This window comes from Pholis gunnellus, assembly GCF_910591455.1.
Source record: "Pholis gunnellus genome assembly, chromosome: 23".
In the NCBI taxonomy this organism is placed as follows: Eukaryota; Metazoa; Chordata; class Actinopteri; order Perciformes; family Pholidae; genus Pholis; species Pholis gunnellus.
The window spans coordinates 10644366-10659182 of NC_136550.1; the positions used below are offsets into that span (position 1 = coordinate 10644366).

Below are 14817 nucleotides of genomic sequence, written 5' to 3' on the forward strand. Positions count from 1 at the left end.
ATTCGCTCAAAAGAGTCACCTCGGGACAAATCGGTGAACAATGGAAGGGTGGCAGAAGTCCGATAAACTTGATGAGTTAATTTGACGTTATTCATCCATTTGCTCCACTAATCTTCACAATTATTCAGTTATCAGTGGGGTAAAAACTGAAGGGGAAAATGCAGGAATACTGAACCATATCAATCTTTCGGCTGCTTAGAAATGTAGAGAAACTTTAGGGTAGGTGTAAATGAAATTCCAACACTAAAGCTAGAGTCTTCCTTCTATATTCATACAAGGCTGCCGTAACATTTAGTACGCCAAGAAGACCCTGGAGAAATGTTTTGAATCCAAAATGTTAATGGCAATCTGGTACTCAGCAGCAGATAGTTATCTAACTTGTCTTCTTTTTTTTTTGCCAATAACTTCCATATAAAACTAGTTCTGGTCCAATCACCTCTCAGTGAAACCAAATATAGTAACTCATAACTCCCAAACTAACACGTATTTACTATGCCTTTAAAAAGCACTTTACACTTCAGCAACAAACTCACATATAGTCGGTGAAGCGAGTCTGGGTCTACAGCACAGTACTGTATGTGCTACATACACCATTACATTAACAACTGAAAGATCAGTGGTCGAGCTATTTAGAGATGGAAAAGTTTCATTTAAGTTTTTGTCAGTCCGCAACTTTTGTCCCCGAAATAAATATAAAAGGATTTTAAATCTAGTAATCGGATGATTTTTTTTAATGAATCCAAAGCAGCTGAAATAAAACCATTCTTAACATTATCCAGCTGTGTCTAACCAATGTGGTTTTTGAGTGATTATTGTGTGTGTGTGTGTGTATCACAGAAGCACAGCGTACCTCGAGGCTGCCTCTTTTGGAGGGGTTCAGAATGAGGAACTTCTTGAGCAAGTTCTCACAGTCGGTGGACATGTAGAAAGGAATCCTGTATTTACCGCGCAGCACGCGCTCTCTCAGCTCCTGGAGATGGACAAGAGCGTGAAAAGTCAGCCGGCAGAATCTGAAAACCCAGCTTCAAACATAAACACGATCCTGGATCTCATCGGTTTATGTGGTTTGATATCATGTGGCTTGAATTCGCCAAGCAGCGCCATTGAACTTATTAACCCTCCACTGGAGGGTTCTCTAACAATTTATGATTCTAATTTAATGAGACACTGAACGATAATTGCGTGTAGCGACTGCTCTTAACACTGCTGTAATGTATGCGACACGTTCTTTAGGCGCTCTCAGTACATCGTGAGGCATTGAATCAGCATAACAATCGATCTAATTAAAAGTGCTAGGTTTCATAAAATGACATCTGAAGTTGGACATTTTAAAGAAGGGAATATCCTTTATCATAGCTATTCAAATCAGAAAACAGTGCGGCTCCTATCTGTTAAATACATAGTCACACCAGTAATGCAAGTGTTAAACCAAACCACATATAGCAGGACGTAGTATAGGTATACTGTATAAGCCTAAATATTAATATTATCACATTCAAAGTCATATCGCCCACTCAAAACGTGTCTGCACTTCCAGAGTGACTCACGTGGGTACGGACTGAATGCAGGGTGTGATAGGTGGTATGAATAATTGTGTCAAAACTATAGTTCACAGTGCTTCAAACCGAACAGGTTTCAGAGCCTGTTTGGTGCATCAAACCACCAAAACCCCGTTTGAAGACAAAGCACTTGGGTTGGCATTTAAATCACTTTTACACATTCACTCTCTCTTGAGTTCAGCTTCTGCATTCTGCAGCGCAGAAGGAACAGAAACCGGCCTGACAAATATTACAACCACCCACAGAATACAGACATCCTCTTATGTAATGCACACACACACACGCACACGCACACACACTCTCTCTCTCTCTCTCCTCTTCCTGACCTTAAGGTTCTGTCCGTCGAAGGGCAGCGAGCCGCTGACCAGTGTGTAGAGGATCACCCCCAGGCTCCAGACGTCCACCTCGGGCCCGTCGTACTTCTTTCCCTGGAAGAGCTCCGGGGCGGCGTAGGGCGGGGAGCCGCAGAACGTGTCCAGCTTGTTCCCCATAGTGAACTCGTTACTGAAGCCAAAGTCGGCTATTTTGATGTTCATGTCTGCGTCCAGCAGCAGGTTCTCCGCCTGCAGACAAGAGAGAGTGTGGGGAGAGGGAGGAAAGTAAAACAACGTTAATGATATAGAGAGCTGTAGGATGTGGAGGGAAAGATTATTGATATGCTGGGATTCTATTTTTCTGAATCTTGTGGCAGGGAATGACACACAAATACTTCTGATATTTGCGATGGTAATGAGATATTTCATTTTCCACACATATGGAAACATTTTGCCTCCACGGGAAGAACAGAGCTACATAAAGTTTAGGGCTAGCTGGTACTAGAAAGCTGAACAAATAGGCCACGCTGTCATGCAGTGTCAGTGCAACAAAGACGTTCTCTGAAATGCAAATTCATTCAAAGATAATATATTCCGCAGACAGTCGTCTCAAACACATTTCTCTAGGGGGAAAAAAACCTCTGCTGGGTGACGGAGTTTTTCAGAGTAATGGCACGGGGCCTACAAGCAGCACACAATGGGCAAAGTGAGTTGCCACAATTTATTCCTGTGAGTGTACGTTTCTATCCCTAAGCCTGAAGTGAGCCAGAGAGCAAGGAGGCTGGGGTTGCCTAGCAACAGGTGCGCTCTCCTTTTCACTCGCTCTGAATACTCTGTCGCTTCTGTGTGTGTGTGTGTGTGTGCGTGTGTGTGCACATCAAATACAAGACTGGCATCATCTCGAGGCTCTGACCTAATCAAATAAATTGAAATCAGCTATAGCTTATCAACAATAACACTTCCAGTTGCCCAACAAAATAATTAAAGTCCAGGAGCCGTTGGCATAGTCGACACAGCAGTATGAACTACATAGAGAACGTGATTGCAGCCATGCTTAGTTTTTAAACCCCTCAGATCGAGAGTGGTTAGGATAATGTGCAGGATGGTACGCATTACAATAATGAGAACCGTCTGTCCTCCAGTAATCTTATTTCCCCTGCTGTCTATTTCTGTAAATGCCAACCATGGTCGTCTGCTAAAAGTGGAGAAAAACTTTCACGAGCTTGGTCAAAGCATTGAAAATGTTTATTATTGGGGGAAAACCACTTTGAGATGAGCGGTTCTTGTTTGGTTAGTGGAGCAGTAATCATGATAATGTCTTTGTCTACAGGTCTAGCTGCTGGCACAATAAGAGGATTTACAGCTCTGCATAATACTCAGAACAGAAATGACCTGGAAGCATTAAACCTGTGTGTGTGTGTTTCATTTTTGCCACCAACTGATGTGCATCAAAGACAGCAAGGAAAATACATGAAGAGACAGAAGGAGAGGATCATCCAACAGGAGTACTGCATAGAAATACGTTGATGTATGGGTTTGTGTGTTTAAGCCCCTGCACGTGAAGAAGGACATTATATCATCTTTGTGATTAACCTCTAGCTCGCATGGTCATGGGGGCAATGAGTTCATCTGAACAAGTCAAATCCTATGAACATTAATGTCTGTGTGTGTGTGTGTGTGTGTGTGTGTGTGTGTGTGTGTGTGTGTGTGTGTGTGTGTGGGGGGGGGGGGGGGGGGGGGGGGGGGGAGAGAGAGAGCAGGCTTACTTGGGCTTTGACACTCAATGTAATTCAATAATGTGTGTGTGTGTTCTCACCTTGAGGTCTCTGTGTACTATACACTTCTGATGGCAATACTGCACCGCTGACACAATCTGGAGAGTGAGAAAGTGAGTGAGAGACAGACAGAGAGAGAGAGAAAATAAGTAAAAGACAATGAGAGTTCTCCATTAAGATTTCATCAGGAAGTAGTAGGGATGCAAAATGTAAGTAATTCCGTTGACGGCATACATTTAATGATCAATATTAGATCATTAAAATAATAAACACTAAATGCATTTTGTTTTTTGCTTTATACGCTTTATTTTAATAACATATATTTTCTCCAACACACACAAACCTGTCTGAATTTGGCACGGGCTTCTTTCTCCTTCATCCTGCCGTGAGCCACCAAGTAATCAAAGACCTCTCCTGGGAGACCAGAGAAAGAGGAAGAGAGACATTTTAGTGCTGGAACCTGATACTTGTCTCCTTAAATCCAGAGTATTAGGTCAAGGGGACACCGACATTAAAAGTATTTTCCTTTAAAAACATTCAAATACAAATACTTAAACGACAATTTACAATGTCAGTGTTTCTCAATGCAAAGGGGGTAGAGGTGGTCACTAACCAATAACCAAAGAGAACTAAACAAATCCAACAAAAACAGGATATTTGTAATATCCATCTTTTGGACAAAGTACTTTTTAGCCTGGACATAACAAGGGGAGGTAGTTCTTTCATTTGGGAACCGTTTGTTTCGAACATACAGAGTGCCAAGCCTCAGGGGGAATGATTTCACAGTGACACGCACTCACCTCCACTCGCGTACTCCATTACCAGGTACAAAGTCTTCTCTGTCTCTATCACCTCAAAGAGCTTGACTGCAGGTGGAGAGAGAGAGAGAGAAAGGCAAAGACAGTGGATTGGAGGGGGAGGGAAAGGTAAAGGAGATAAAATGGAAAGGCCAGGAGAGTAAGAGTGAAAGCAAAAATAAAAGAGATAAGAGAGAGAGAGAGAGAAAAGGATTATTAGGATTCTGGTTGAACATATGACCTTAAAAACGCCAAGAAGTCTGGTGCTCAGTGTGACTCACCTATGTTGGGGTGATTCAGCATCTTCATGATCCTCACCTCCCGGAAGAGCTAGGAGAAAGGACGTCAGATTTAGGTTGGCATACGTATGTGTCGATCAGAGTCGTAATCTTATTTGCGTCATTGCAAAGACTCTCAGAATCAATATCGCTCACTTCCTGCTCACGAGCATGTGGTTCAGTTTACTAAAAACAAACATTTCAAGCAATGCCAGTTACAAGCCCACGGTCTGGCACCATTTAGGATTTTGGGGGTTCCGCAGACAATGCCCTCAGCTGTAAACTCTGACGTGTTAAGTCAAAGCACTGCGTACTAATTCAATCAAGTCTAGCTCAGCGTCTCTTTCTGTGGTTAAAGCGTGAAGCACTTTTGACTCATTACTAATTAATTTCCTCTGACTCAGCAGATAAGGTCAAACTGAGCTTACAGGCAAATTATTCAGAAGACACACAGCAGACGGTGTAAACACTCTTAAAGTAACCGCTCAATGTGTCGTATTTACTCCGTTATAGATGTTTGTTACATTCAAAAGACAACTTCTGTCTGAAGTAATGCAACACACAGCCTGTCTCACCTCTCACACCGCCTCCGCCCCGCATCAGAGGAATTATTCATATTATTGAATTTAAGCGTCGGCCTGGGCGGTGACGTTGCCATGTCTTTACATTTTCTTGTCATGTGCTCCGTCTGTCTGCGTTTGCACACAAGTGTGTATTCCTTATGTCTGCGGATGCATAAGTGATTGGTGTGTGTGTGTGTGTGTGTATATATATAGTTAGAGAGTGTGCGTGTAAGTGGACAGACCCCACCCTGTCACGATCAAAAGAAGTAATTGCAGCTTGTTTCCTGTAATTAAAACTCTCTCTGAAAACTAGACCACTTCAGAGAGGGAGAGAGAGAGGGAGAGAAAGAGTCAGAGAAAGGGAGAGAGAGAGAGAGAGAGAGAGAGAGAGAGAGAGAGAGAGAGAGAGAGAGAGAGAGAGATGGACAGGGGGAATGAGAGAAAAGAGCAAAAGAGAAAAGACACGTGGGGAAGGAATGGTGACTTGAAAATGACTTCTGAGAAAAGGGATAAGGAGGACTGAGGTTTGGGTGTGTGTGTGTGTGTGTGTGTGTGTGTGTGTGTGTGTGTGTGTGTGTGTGTGTGTGTGTGTGTGTGTGTGTGTGTGTGTGTGAGAAAGAAAGAGACCCACCTTCTGCAAACTGGAGGAGTTGAGCTGTGTCTTATCAATGATCTTTACAGCCACCTAGAAGCAAAACATGTATTATTACACTTTTTATTCATTAATCACACTCGCTGCAGTGAGTTTGACGCATCTCGCGCACACAAACCTGCACAGTCACAGCCGGTGAGCACAGCGCACATACACAAAAATGATACAATCTCACCACATTAAGAGATAAACACACAATCACAGCAGGCCACAGTTGCATAATAAGGCAATATATATATATATATATATATCGACAGGGCTGAAGCATGTTTTATACCCATGCCATAATGAGGTCTATAGTTCATGATCCAACAGTGGGCACCGACTAGGGAGGCAGAGCGATAAGGAGAGAGAGAAATAAGAAGGACGGAAAAAAAACTAAAATAGAAAAACAGACGGATGGGAGGGATTCAAAGTGAGAGATGTAGAAAAAAAAAGGGGACGAAACGGAAAAAGAGCAAAGACGACGCAAAGAGAAAGGCGAGGGAAACGAAGAACAATGTCTGAACATGGACACAGAGAAGGGAGGTCTTTTTTTCTTCCATATCCGTCTTCCACTGTCAACTAACTCCTTTCTTCGACTCCCTTTTTCTGGTTGTGCGCATCTGTCTGACTCTTTCATGCCCTCTGACTCTCCCTTGTTTTCTTTGTGTGTGTGTGTGTGTGTGTGTGTGTGTGTGTGCGCCAGCAAGTCACATGGAGTGTTATCAGGGTGTCAGGCACAGAGCTGTCACACATTGACAGATCCCGCCCACCCCTCTCTCTAGCTCTCCCTCTCACACAGACCCAGAGTGTACTTGACTGGGCCTCAGACAGACCCCAGCATGGGCTCACTGCAGTCACAGCTTTTCCCTTAAAGGGACAGGCCGCGGCGTCATATCACATCTGGAATTCACAATGAGCCGGAGACATTTAGGCTTCTCTGTTCTAAGCCGACAATGGCGATATAATCTCCTGCAGCAGATGTACCGTCTCCAAAGCCATGCGAGTCCAGGCTCAGACCGGACCTACTGTCTGTCACAGCATGAGTCCGCCTCTATCCTCAGGAAGCAGGAAGGAAGATTAACGTTTAGTCAAAATATTCACAGTGTTTTTCTACTCTTGGCCAATTAGAAATAGACACTGGTTCCCTCTTCGCAAAGTCGATGTTTTTTTTTAATGGTTCCTATATTTCTTCTTCTTGAATAAGCTTTCTTAGCATTGCGGGTTGTTATTGAACAAACCAGTTTCCAGTTAAAAACAAGAGTCAACAGTACGGCATTTCTCAAAAATGTGACTAAAGTGGCTCAAAATAAAAAGTTCAGAAAGTCAGGGCAACGCCGTAAGTGGAACCGAAGGATAGATTAAATCTATCCACCGTGTGTGTGTGTGTGTGTGTGTGTGTGTGTGTGTGTGTGTGTGTGTGTGTGTGTGTGTGTGTGTGTGCGCGCGCGCCTACCTCTTTTCCGGTGAGGACGTGTCGTGCCAGCTTGACCTTGGCGAAGTTGCCTTTGCCGATGGTTTTTAGCAACCGATAGTTACCAATGTGCGGCTGGTCATCTGATGTGGTCGTGGCAACGGAGTTCCGACATCGCGGCATGCTGGAGCGACCAGACGACTTGGTCTCCTGAGGAGAGAGGAGTCAATACGTGAGCGTCAGAGCACACGAGGACTGAAAAGTGAGCGGTTTTTCCCTTTCCAAAGTGCCATCAGCCGTGCTGAACACTTTGTCAAACCTTTATCCGCCCTCACAAGCTTTGAACATCCTGCGATTAAATGTCCCGTCAACACAGACATTTATCTCTTAGGGTCGTGGAGTTTCAATCATCCACATAAGTGCTACAACATCACCAAAAAAAGCTTGCTTTTTAATATATTACTTATATTGAGAACAGGATTAGAACTGATTAATATCTTAAATACAACCAAATGCTGTTTGTAGAGCAGCAACAGTCATGTTTACAACAGCAAAGTCACCTCATTAATGTCTCAATGAAAACAGTCTATTATTAGAAACAGTTAAGGAGAAAGACATTGGTCAGTCTCATCCTCTGCTGAGGTGATTCGCTGCCTGCAGGTACCGCTGGTACGAGGAGGAGGGGCTTCCTTATTGAACAGGTGTATTAATAACCAATGCTAGCCTACCGTAGGCTATTGCTGCATGATCATAAACTACATCAAAACGTTAAAAAGCATCTATAAAAGAACCGTGGAGCTCATCAATAATACAGAATTTGAGCATTTAAACCTGAAGCCGGTACCCAAGTCCTTACTACGATATGATGACATGACACTTTTTGGCACATTATGTAGGTTTAAAATGCTTTTATACCCAACAAGTACAACAGAACAACTCACTATTGCCACAGTTTTCAATTAAAAACCCTGAATCGTAATTCCTAAAAGCTTTTTTTTTTTCCTTTCATTTTTACGTCAAGTGTCCAACGAGCCAAAATTCCTTCCGATTCTTTTATGGATTAAAATCGGTCGGCAGAGAGTTGGTCTATAAAGCTGAAGCTAGTAGGGCGTTACAAGACCTGCATTATAATCTAGTAGCAAGATTAAGATGGAGACTTCCAACAATCCAACTAACAAATCTAATTTGTCACTTCATCTCTTAATATTTGGGTATGAGCACATGTCAGGGAGAGCCACTACCCAAACACCGGCTCTCTTTGGTCGACTCAAAGTCAGCTTAGTCTTGAGTTTCCTATAGTTACTGCTTCACTACGGGTAATGTTCTACAGTCATGGCACAATATTCATCCCTTTGTAAGATATTGGTACTGGGCTTCAAGAAATAATACTGTAACCCTAGTTCATTCACTGTATCTGTGTGACTTTACTTTGAGCCACCAAGGCCAGAAGTTATTTTAATAATCTCTTTATATGGTCGTGAGGAGTAATATTGCTTCCGTTTATCGTGCAGCAGACAGTAGGTCTTTCGAGTCACACACACACACACCCACAAAAAGAAAACAAAACCTTGCTGTGCTGGCAAGTTTTGCATGGTTGGCAACTGCGATTGGGTTTCATCTCCAGGAATTGTGCGTGTGTGTGTGTGTGTGTGTGTGTGATCTAAGTGGACAGGTGACGGGGATCAGGGTCAGAGGAGAGGACGGCTGGCTCCAGGGTGACGAGAAGCAAACGCGCACACACGAGCTGCGACACCAACACACAGATACAAGAATACACACGGCGGTACAAACCACACACACACACCTCTCGGAGATCTGACACCGATGAGAGAGACGGGCCGGTGAAATTCACACCGCCGGTGCGGAGCGAAGAGGTTCACACAAATCATCCCGTTCTCATGTAATTCACCTAATTATCACTCTCCAGCTTGAACAAAACCACCATTTTTTTTAATCAACATCTTCCTCCCGCCAGTAACATATCTCAGCCACGGGAAGACAGGATACCGTGATCACTTCATTGTGTTTCTTGCTCCAGATGGTATGATCTAACGTCTGTGTCCCACCCCCCCCACATCCTCATGCTGACAGTGCAGACCTGCACAAAGTGTAATAGGCCAGATTAAGCTGTAACAGAAGCAGGAGGGGACCTGGGATTAAAAACAAATGACAGTTACATCAAACCCGGAGGACACGGGAAGGTCCTTATGTGGCCCCGCGTGAGGGGGAAGCTAATCATTTGTATTTTTGGATCATGTGGGAGAGCAGGAGAGGAACAGTATGTCAGATGTGGACACTATTCAAGACAATGAGACCCAATCGGACCACACAGAGCCGAGTTCTAGATCTGTGTGATCCAACTCTTGGAGGTGATGAGATATCCTATTTTGTTTGTTTTGATGGAATTGAAAAAGGTGTGGGTGAAGATATGCCAGTAACGCAATTTACACATGAAAAGCCCGAATACAAAAGTTAAAATAAAGTATTTAAATATATATATGGTATACAGAGAGAATGTGACACTAAGACTGCACACATGTGTACATATGTGCGTGGACCAAGACTTGAAACAGGGAAAGTCTGAAAAGGAAAGAGCTTGTGGATAAAAGGCCATGACGTGGAGCTATGCGTCCTTATTTTCAAAACCTTTTTAAGTTAAAAGTCCCACCAAAGTGAAGCTGACACAAAGTAGCCTCCAGAAGTCTGAAAGAAGTCCGTTTCCACTGCCGGACAAATGCTTTGATACATTTGGAGACGCCGGTGTTGAGAAGTGACTTCCTGCCCTGCATGTAAATATGTCTTGACTTCCTGTCGAACCTGATTTCTCAGAGTGAACTGGTTTCTAGCGGGCTGACCGACAGGTGAAGCCGTCAACATGTAAAAGCCTAAAAACATCTGAAGCACTCTGTGATTTGGGTTTGTGCTGATGTTTGGGAGGCAAATGTATTTTACAATATTAGCTACTAGTTAGGCAACTTTGCAGATTCTGAACACAGAATATAAATAAACGATTAAACTAGGATGTATTATTAAGCTGTATACAGCCCGATTAATAATAGAGGAGTTAAAAATCAGGCCAACCGCAGATGTATCATTTGAAATGGGCCATTCTGTACCAACTCAGTGTTACTGCACTACTGACATGAAGGTGAGAAGAAGTCTTCTGTGAACTAGAGCTTAAACGGATCCTACACTCATCCAACCAGTCAGCGGGCCTAACTTAATATTTAGTCGTGTACTGGAACCATCAGACAAAGTAAAGCAAGTTTCCTCAGACTTCTGTCCTTCTTCCACAGTCTTCAACCCTTTGGTCTTCCTTCTCTCCTATCCTCTTTCATGTCAGACTATTTCCGTCTTCTGATTCTTCCTTCATTTTTGGGCAGCTGCAAGCAAGGCAAAGCCCCCCCCCCCCCCAGCATATCCAGCTCTCCTCTCTCCCCTCAGCTATAAATATAGATTGGTGTTGGAGGACAATAAGTGACATCATTGTTTTGTTCTCACATTACTCTCTCATGGTGTGTGTGAATACTAACTTGAGACTGCACAGTGTAGAAAAGGAGTAGAGGATGTTCATTGGAGACACAAAGATACATACATGTCAACGATTACATGACACTGTTGACCACTTCAAAATTGGGGGGGGGACGGGACTGATTACACAAACAAGCCTTTCATCTGATTTGATTCTAATTTTACAGTTTAGAGAATTGATGGTTTACATACATGTTTCAGCTCAGATGTTTTTGATTTATTTTCCATTTCCGTGCCACATTTGTTTCAACCACAACCACCATTCAACCAGAGTTCACCGGCTACCGTGTGAGGCCTGTCAGACTTCATCGTGTGGAGAGACCATTAGTAGTAGTGTTTATACCCGGCCCAAAAATTCAGACCCCCTCCCAACACACACACACACACACACACACACACACACACACACACACACACACACACACACACACACACACACACACACACACACACACACACACACACACACACACACACACACACACACACGATGTTTACAGCTTAGAGCCATTTACTGCCACACTGCAAACACAAGCATGTGCATATCAGCGCGAGCGCGCAAGCGCACACGCACACACACACAATCCAAGCCGGTACTGGTTGTGTTTTGACTCGAGCCTCATTATCACTGACCTTTACTAATCTGAGTTCTGGTAGGAAGTCACTCAGATACAACCAGCTGGCATTTTACACAGTACGGTTCAGAAAGTGACTCTAAAAGGAGAGTCGCTACCATCGAGGGACGGCTCAGCCCAAATGTAAGAGGGGCAAACGTAGGCAAAAATGTTGTCAACAGTCGGGAGGCAAAGTAGGGGGGGGGTCAAAGGAGAGAGGAGCTTAAAAACACACACTTTGGAAAATTAACATGACAAACCGGGCTAAGCTGAAACAACTAAACAGTATTTACCACACAACGGCAAATCGCTTGTGCTTCGAATTCATAAAATATGGGGCAAAATTACACAGACACACAATATTACTCCAACTACACACAATTAAAATATGGTTACCTTGCTGACCAAAATTGGCAACAAAGTTTTGAAATTGTTAGGACAGACAACCCCAGAGCTCTCAGTCTAAACTGGATTAACTTGAGAGAAGAAGTTGCAATACTGGTAAAATAAATAAACACTTCTTCAGCTTTGACTTCTCTGCCCTACTTGGTGTCGCTCTACGAATCGATTTAAAATGTAATGGTGAAAGTTTCATTATTTAATATTACGTAGTGGTCATGGTGGCTGTAGGACACAAAAGGCCTTTTGTAGGACAAATGCTGGTGTGACATCATTTTTCCTTCAAATAAAAATTTCAAAGAGAAATGCCTGGATCGATTTAAACAATGTTTGGTATTTAATCAAGAAACTCAATTCAACTCAATCCAAGTATTTAAAGAAGATGTTTCCATTTCTACAAACAAACGCATATATATATATATATAAATATATATATGTGGAACAAACAGGCTCTTTATTGGATACATAACACAACCACATACAAAAGCTGCTGCATTATACTGAAATGTGTAGGTGGGAGGAGACACACACACACACACACACACACACACACACGATGGCTGTGTTGCCATGGAGATTTGTCGCTTGCTGAATCCCGCCCTCGATCTCTCGATGTTTGTTTGTATCATTTTCCTCTTGCTCCCTTCTTCTTCCTCCCCGCCATTCTTTTTTTTTTCCTACCCTGCAATTCATGTTTTTGTTTCTATTTATATTTTCTCTAAAGATTGGTTTCCAGAAAAAAAGAAAAGAAAAAGAGTTTGTTGTGGCATGTCTGACGATGGTAAGAAAATAGAATCTACTTAACGCAGAAGATCTCTTCTTAATCACAACATCTTGCGAGCTATAAAGTAGCTTTCACTTACAAAAAACAATTACGTCTGCGCCTGCATCCACTAACTGGAACTACGAGCTAATTACAAGGAAACACCGACGGGGAATAACTTTGGGAGGACTCTAATGAGAGGGATATTAAAAAGGACACAAGTTTAAAAAGCTGCCAAATGCCACCTGATTGAACTCGTAACAGAAGGGCAGTTAAACATGACCAGGGTGTATAGTCATCCAGGGTTTTTACACACACAGACACACACACACACGCACACGCACAGAGTATATCAAAGGAAACTTTGAATACACGTGTTGCCTCAGGTCAGCAGGGAACTAATGTGAAAACCATGGAGTCTAAAGTTTATCGTTTTAATTGTCAAACCTTTTCCTGCACTATTTCACATTTCTAATGGTCTATAATGAATAGCCCTTCTTAGCCTATTTCAACCCCCCCCCCCCCCAGTCCCTTTTTAAAAAGTGTGTGACATCTTTTATTTGCACTTCGGGTGATGCTTTCCAAAAGGCAGAGGCCGTCATCGGACCCATTTATAGCTTAAAGCACAGCACAGAACACAGTCTGTGACTCACACTAGTACAGATCTTTTGGAGACAAAGCGGAACATTATTTCATCATACCTGTGTCACGATAATAAATCATGTAACCTCTGCGGAAGGATTTTCACAGCTAAAAAGATTTTTCAACATTTAATGTTAAACCGAAGGCCTAAGAACCTGTTTATCCCCCAACTATTGCACCACAGCTCGTCAACCACCGGCAAACTGTAGACTTAAAAACTGAAAAGCTTTTCAGTCGTAGTGCTGATGTGTGCGTTCAGCTCTACTGGCTCAAGTCTCGCTGCGGTGCAACACTGAAAAAGCGTTTAATAATAGTGATCTGCACAATGTTTGCAATCACAATTTAATACTTTTATTTTTGCTTCCCTGCTCCTTTGTCGTCTCTTTTGAAACTCTGCAGGGCCCTTTGTGATATAAAGTATCTATAATACATGCATACTAGCTATACAGAGTCTTCACACACACACACACACATACATAAGGCTTAGTATATTTGTGAGAGGCCCCTTACTTTAGCAAGGTGGTGCCACGCTGAGTCTCAGTTTGCTGTGAATGTAGTGTCGTGTGTGTGTGTGTGTTCTCTAGAACTGGATTACCCTAACCTCCTAGGTATGTGTATATTTGTGTGCGTGCATGTGTGTGTGTTTGTGTCAAATCAATTCAGAGCTCTTGTTTGCTCTGTTGCCGTCACAGTTGGGACGCGCCGCACAGCACTTCCTTGCGTGCCCTCGTTGTGCTGCTATGCAACTGTGTGTGTGTGTGTGTGTGTGTGTGTGTGTGTGTGTGTGTGTGTGTGTGTGTGTGTGTGTGTGTGTGTGCCACCAGAGCAAACAGGTCTGTGTAGCTTTCACAGGGTGGCTCATTTGAAAAGCTGATGAATACATGTATAGATAGACGAGGGTACAGGGTTTCCAGGTTCGGGCCACCTCGCCTGAAGAAAAAAAAAAAAAAAAAAAAAAAAAAGACCACCGCCTCAAACTTTTCCTTTCAAAAAATTAAAAAGACCGCTGACTTAAAGCACGGAAACAAAAAGGTGCTATTTCATACAGTCCATGTATTGGCTGTGTGAGTACGACTATTGTTTAGGCAGTCATCTAACAACTAAGTGGCTTATCACCTCGGCTAAACAAATTTCGTGTGGAAACCCCGGAACAGAGGTTTTGAGAGTACGGTTAAATCACAGGAAGAGTGCCACCGTTATAAGCTAAGTTAAAGTAGGCGTGATGTTTTATTACAAATCCTATTTTGACGAAAAATATAATGAAGCAACTGGGTCTGTAATGTTTTTTGGGTGTACACTCCCTTATGCAAAGATATGGAATTAATAGCCTGATAACGACAAGTTCCCACTATTTGATGTGAACCCCAACGAACCTAATTTCACCGTTCTGACTGGATTTCTGGTTCGGTGTGTCTCAGCAGAGATCAGAACGTTTCCTCCGAAGGATGCAGCTAATCCTGCAGGACACGAGGTAAGGACACACGCTAAAGCCACAGAACCAAGTTGTTCAACTAAAAGCATTTAAAACGAGTCA

The 14817-nt window shown here is 42.9% G+C and overlaps 1 protein-coding gene across 5 annotated transcripts in view; it reads right to left on the reverse strand.

Moving 5' to 3' along the window:
* mark2b (MAP/microtubule affinity-regulating kinase 2b) overlaps positions 1 to 14817 on the reverse strand; it is a 39663-nt gene that overhangs the window by 17909 nt on the left and 6937 nt on the right. For all 5 annotated transcript variants that reach the window (XM_079184992.1, XM_079184989.1, XM_079184990.1 and 2 more), the window contains exons 2-9: positions 7377 to 7544; positions 5918 to 5971; positions 4727 to 4775; positions 4449 to 4514; positions 3992 to 4062; positions 3690 to 3746; positions 1886 to 2122; positions 851 to 970 (exon numbers count right to left, since the gene is read on the reverse strand). In XM_079184992.1, the coding sequence (XP_079041118.1) occupies positions 851 to 970; positions 1886 to 2122; positions 3690 to 3746; positions 3992 to 4062; positions 4449 to 4514; positions 4727 to 4775; positions 5918 to 5971; positions 7377 to 7544 (822 nt within the window). The remainder of the gene's footprint in view (positions 1 to 850; positions 971 to 1885; positions 2123 to 3689; positions 3747 to 3991; positions 4063 to 4448; positions 4515 to 4726; positions 4776 to 5917; positions 5972 to 7376; positions 7545 to 14817) is intronic.